General features: G+C 55.0%; 1 protein-coding gene across 1 annotated transcript in view; it reads left to right on the top strand.

Annotated features, from left to right (window-relative positions):
- The first annotated feature begins 435 nt into the window (after positions 1-435).
- Positions 436-6000, top strand: part of Lmpt (four and a half LIM domains protein limpet) — a 52299-nt gene continuing 46734 nt past the window's right edge. The window contains 3 exon segments of the mRNA XM_017911966.1: positions 436-2884; positions 2887-3026; positions 5643-5728. Of these exon segments, the coding sequence (XP_017767455.1) occupies positions 451-2884; positions 2887-3026; positions 5643-5728 (2660 nt within the window). The 5' untranslated portion in view covers positions 436-450.

Genomic DNA, 6000 nt, shown 5'->3' with positions numbered 1-6000 from the left:
CGAAGGAGAAGAGTGCTCGGGATCCTCTCTCGATCATCGACGCGCGACGTTATCGTCGGATCGATGAGACAACGAGTCCGCGACGCGCGTTTTTCACTGCTCCTCGTCGTTTTCGCGCTGTGGAACGATCGAAAGAGTCGCATCGAGTTCCTTGACCGACTCCGCCGATGTCACTCGCTGCTGGATCCACGGTAGTCGTCGCACTGGGACCATCTCGCTCCGCGGACTGCGCCGTTGATATGTGATCGAGCTGTGATCTCTCCTCGCCGGACTGCTGGACGATATTCGCGATACGGATCGAAAGGATCCCGGGATTAAGTCATCGGACGGGAATAACGCGTGGCGAACTGGACTCGCGGAGAACCGTAACGGAACCTTGAAAAGTTTCCAACGCGACGCGAACCTGATCGGTGCTAGTGGATACATACGGTGGGATACGGTGCCGCGACGATGTCTCGTCTCCGTGGTTCGTCGTCGACGAAGGAAGGTTCGAAGGTAACCTCGTCGTACCCCAAGGAGCGCAGCCACGAGGAGCAAGAGGATCATTCGTCCAAGTCGTACAAGAACAGCTCGAACCGATACCATTTTGGCATGACGAGGCAACAGAACGACGAGGTGAGCAAGAACGGACGGGACTATAAGGAGCACGCGAACGTGGACGCGGACTTGTTGTATAAAAAGAGCAAGGAGCACTTTGGCGCCTGGGACATCAAGGACATCGTGCCGAGCGGCGGCAGTGTCGGATTAAGGAAACAGACGGATCGATTCGAGGGCCCTCGATTGACGAACGGCCGATCATCGAGGAACGATTCCGGCAGGCAAGATCGCTACGACGATCACGAGGACGCGTCGTCGCGGGACGATCGCGGCAGGACGGGATCCATCGATCGGGAACAGGCTGGAACGAATCGATCGAGGAAGAAGGAGAGCTGGGAAAGCCCGGACGGCTGGAAAGCAGCGTCCAAGTTGGGTCGAACCAAGAGCGACGGTAAGGACGAGGCTCAGAGAGGCGACGAGCGGGATCAGTTGCTGAAAGAGATCGAGAACCTGGCGATCGTCGATGGCAGATCCCCCGATCGAAGGATCAAAGCGATGATAGAACGATTCAAATCTCGGGAAGAGGATAAATCAAAGTCGAGGAAGGAACGCGTCTCGCTCAGCCCCGAGAAGGAGGAGTACAGGTCGAAAAGCGGAGGTCGAGGCGAAGTTCGAACGGATCATATCGCGGAAGCTAACGATCGGGACAGAGGCAGAGCCCAGAAGGACGATCGGGAAGACGAGCGGAGGTCTGCCAGGTCTAAGCTGCGAGAAGCCGAGAAATACGAGCAGGAAGAGACGAGCCGAAGTCGCTCCGTAGATCGGAGGACGGAGAAATCCAACGACGCTTTTACGGAGAAGAGAAACGACGCGTACGTTTCCGAGAGGAATCACAGACGACCCAGAGATGTGGAGGACGATGTTCCTCGACGGAAAGATAGCCCGAAGAGAAGGAGCTACGTCTACGACGGTAACCCGGAGGATTTCGACGTGCGAATACAGAGATACGAGCGGGCTCTTCTGGAGCCGAGAAGAGATGCCGAGTGCGTGAAACGAGTCCCGTTGAAAGATTCGGACGTGGACCACGATCGGCAGGTGACGAGGAAGAGTTCGTTCAAGTCGAGCGACGGGAAAAAGAGCCACTCCCGCGACAGAGAGTCCAGCCTGAGCAGAAAGACGTCGTTCAAGGAGCTAGAGAACGACTCGTACAGAAAGAATTGCTCGAAAAGTCAGGACGTCGAGAAAAGATACTTTGGCAGGGACCCGGAACACGTTCCGAGGAAGAGTTCGTCGTCGAAGGAGCAAAGCCTGGACGTAGGAAGGAAGAATTCCTTCAAGGAGCAGAGCTCGGATTACGGGAGAATTTCGTCCAAGACTCGCGAGGACGAGGAGGAGAGGAAACGTTCGTTCAAAGGACATACCGACGGAGTCAGTAGAATCACTTTCAAAGAACACGACGCCGATTCCGGCAGAATCCATTTGTACAAGGATCCAGAGCCGGACGTCGGCAGAGTGAGCTTCAAAGATCACTCGACCGACGTGGGACGTAAAAATTCGTTGAAAGAGAAAAGCGTGGAATTCGGCGGGATCTCGTACAAGGATCACGACGAAGCTTACAAACCCGGAGACAGCGAGCCGACCAAAGTGTCCTTTCGAAGCTTCGACGAGCCGAAAAGCAGACACTCGCCTAACGGGCGGTACGTGGAATTCGGCAGCGTGTGTTTCCAGAGCCAAGACGAGTCGGCTCGCGCGAGTCCCGCGAACGATCAGGACTACGATCCTCAGGAGAGGAGAAGCTCGTTGAAGGGACGAGACTCGTCGAAGAGGCGGACCTCTCCTCGGAGCAAGAATCACGAGGCTGCCGATAAAAGATCGGACAGACATTCCAGACCGTTGACACCGCCGAAACGAGACGAGCCGGAGTGTCGGGAGGATGGCAAGGACCGCGAGGAATTCGATAGCAAGTCCTGGCACGAGAGCAACCGGATTTTCGCGGCCAAGTATTTCCGAGAGAACAGCGCGTACCGCGCGAATCCCGAGGGCCGTTCGGAGATCGATCGCGATCCCTCGCCGGAAATGGGAATGCAGGAATTCCGCGATGGGAAAGAGCCGAGTGCGGGCGAGGGCAGCGAGATCGAGGACGCGAAAGCGAGCAGCGCGAAATCGGAAACGCACGGGTTCGGGAACGGTGACCAACATCCTCGGGCAGATCTAGAGAGCAGATACGCGTCGACTCGCGAGAGAAACGGGGCGACGATCATCAGGATTCGCACGAGTCCGGAGATGCCTGTCGAGAGGAGACGTCGACGTCTCAGGCCTGCACAGGACTCGTACGCGGGAAGACGGAGGTGGAGGAGGAGGAGGAGGAAGAGGATGAGGAGGAGGTGGTGGAGGATGATCATCGACGGAGAGGGTCTCGCGGAGACGGCTGTATACCAGGAAGAGGCGTTTCTACACCTTCGAGAAGAGTCTGGAATTACCGCGAAGGGGTATGGCATTTTCATGAGTCAATTGCGTTCGATCGGTCCTTTATGGTTCAGAAGCGAGAAGCGATATTCATAAATCGATGGAGAAGATGAAAGCGCGATTCTCGTAACGGTTCCGAGGATCCAGGCAAATCGGAGTGTGCTGCGTGTTCGTAATCGGCCCGCTCGGGCGAGGAATTTTGTTTTTCCGATTTTCACCGGGCGACACGCCGCTCTGCGTTGGATGGCCAATCGGTATATATATATATACACGTGTCGAGTGTGTGCCGATGCTGGATCGTTGGAAGGTGCGAACGTTTTCTTGCCGCGTTTCACGCCATTTGCTCGCCGCCGATCGGTCGTTAGTTGCGGTTTGCTCCTGCCACGCTTTTGTATCGCCATGTCGTTCGCGCCGATAACTACACGGTTACTATACACGCTATCCGCCTTATTCTCTAGCTGGTTGTACGTCAGTTATGTTTTTCGTCATGTCCTCTATACACGTACAGTTATACCGGAGCTGCTTGAATACGAGAAACGGACTCGGCGAACATGTATAAAATAAGCGAAAGTAATTACGAGAGCAATTACCGATTTGTCTTTATACGATTATCAGATACATATACGTATATACACACACACACATATATATATATATATACACATATAAATATGAGAGAGTAAATGTAGAAAGTTTTGATTAAATTTCTAGTTGACCAGTGAAACTTTTTGATTCCAATCCAACCCTAATGCGACTCGTTCTTCGTCCACGCGAGGCCGTTTCCGACTCGCGTAACTCTGCGTAGAGCGTTTGGGCCAGACGAGGTCGGCCGGGGTCCATCCTTTGGTTCGTCCGTCAGTGCACGCTAATCCTTTAATTAATCCACTCGTTACTCGGCCGGTTTGGTCTTTCTTCGAGCGCGGACACGGCTTGCCACGGGCTAAAGCGGCAACTTTCTCGAGCGGGGAACGTCTCGTTTTCCCCCGCGCGAATGGAAGTTGGTCAGAGCCGGAGTGGTCGAGCGGAATATTGGCCCGAGCGAAAATTACATCTGGGCGATTTTTTCGCGAGCGCGCCAGCGAGTTATCCGTCCAGCCAGTTAACCAGAGGGTTAACGGTCTGTCATTCAGTCGGCTTAACGCAAGTTTTCAATGTCCTTACGTAATTCCACCGTCTATTGGCTAACGCGTCATGGAAATGTCAGCGAACCGCCCACAAGCGGAATGGTCGCGCGGCGTGTAGGACACGTACGCGAGCCGCGCGGATCACATCTTTCCCCGTTCGCCACTGCCGCGTGAAAAATCCCGGGGCCTTTGTCCGTGTAATCGGCGATCGTCAATCATCGTCGTTAACGATGCGAGTCGATATAATCGCGGCGACCGGCGAGGACTCGCGTACCAAGCTGTTAACCGCGCTATAAACGGACGCGAGGAGTCAACGACTCGCGCGAAATAGCGACCACGAAGAATTTACGCGGTGACCGGGAATCTCGTTTCGCGCATTCCGCCAATCGCACTCGTCCAACCTTCCCGTGCGTAATTTGCCGCGCGAAAAACGCGTCGAAAACGCTCGTGACATCTGGATCCTCGAGCAAACCGAGTGCCCCCGAACCGTTCGCGTGGAATGAAATCGAACGGAATCGAATCTCGATCGAAATCGAAATGTCCGACAAGGCGCGCGCGCGAAAGAGAGAGAGAGAGAGAGAGAGAGAGAGAGAGAGAGACGGTTGCATAAATCAGAGGCGAGAAGGTGCGCGCAGTTTCCAGGTGATTTCCAGCTGGTAGCGCGAGCACGGAGTAAAAAACAGGTACCAGGTCCTTTCACTCGTGAGTCAGGACGAAAAATATGTTAATTAGACGACGCGCGTTCGCTCGGGGATCGTTATTCAAGATTGCTATATATAGACAGCTAGAGACACATCGGCTTACATATTTTCCGCGCCGCGTTTGCTCGTCTACTCGATATTTGGCGATGCCAGAGCCGCGACCTGTTTCGCGTGGGCAGACCGACCATATATGCCGGCCGGAAGGTTCTTGAACGCATCCAACGCGCCTCGAGCTTTCCATCCTCGCCGCTTCCCTTTATCTCCGCTTCGTAAACGCTCGCGACGACGCGTTTCGAAGCCGCTCCGCGCGTCCAAATGTCACCGAATGACTGTTCGAAGCCGCGCACACGTGGGAGAGCCCGATCGGCGTCGCTTAAAAGGCAAGCGTCTTCGATTTAGCGGGGTTTCAGGGTGGAAGGACGGATGGACGGAGCGCGTAGTTGAAAACTTTTCCCCGATTAACAGGTAGACACGCGGATTCGACCTTGTCCCGCTTCGCACGCAATTACGAGCGCGTCACGATCGCGCGAAACGATGACGCACTTTTGTTCGATGGCTCTTTCCTCCGCTTTTCGATGCACGATCGAGGGAACGTGGAGCGTGTTGGTCGGATCGAGGCGCCGATTCGCGAACGGCGGACTCATCGAACGGGGCCCTAGGCGATTGACATTTGCGAGGATCGTCCGAACCTTTCACCGTTTTGCAATTAACGCGACCCGATCCGCCGCGATGGCCACTCTTAGCCAGCTTTCGGCTCGCGCGTACAACGCAGAACGGTGGACTGAAAAATGCATTTTTCTCTGTTTGATCGCAGGGTGTCCTGATCACGGACGTCGAGGAGGGCCAGCCCTGTTTGCAGTGCGGGGACGCGTGTTTGGGATTCTCGCCGCACACGTGGAGGTAAGCGTCCGCAATGTTTCTAACGCGGCGAGAATATCTCTCTCGCGATTCCGAGCAAAGGCGATAATCGCGGTCTCCGCGGAAACGAGAAGACGAGGAGGAAACGAGCTTCCGCGAACCTCGATGGCATTTAAGCGAATCGGTCTCCTCTCCATCCGGCGGCGTACTCGTGACGCTGACACACTTCGGTGTCAAAGTCTTGGCTTTTCCCGCGTCTGTTGACGCTCGTCCGCGATCCGCTCGAATGATCGATGAATCCCGTCGCCTTTCAA

The sequence above is a fragment of the Eufriesea mexicana genome, unplaced genomic scaffold (genome assembly GCF_001483705.2).
Source record: "Eufriesea mexicana isolate 0111107269 unplaced genomic scaffold, ASM148370v2 scaffold294, whole genome shotgun sequence".
Taxonomy (NCBI): Eukaryota; Metazoa; Arthropoda; class Insecta; order Hymenoptera; family Apidae; genus Eufriesea; species Eufriesea mexicana.
Note: the sequence above shows the minus strand (reverse complement) of the source record. Positions and strands in the feature narration are given on the sequence as shown.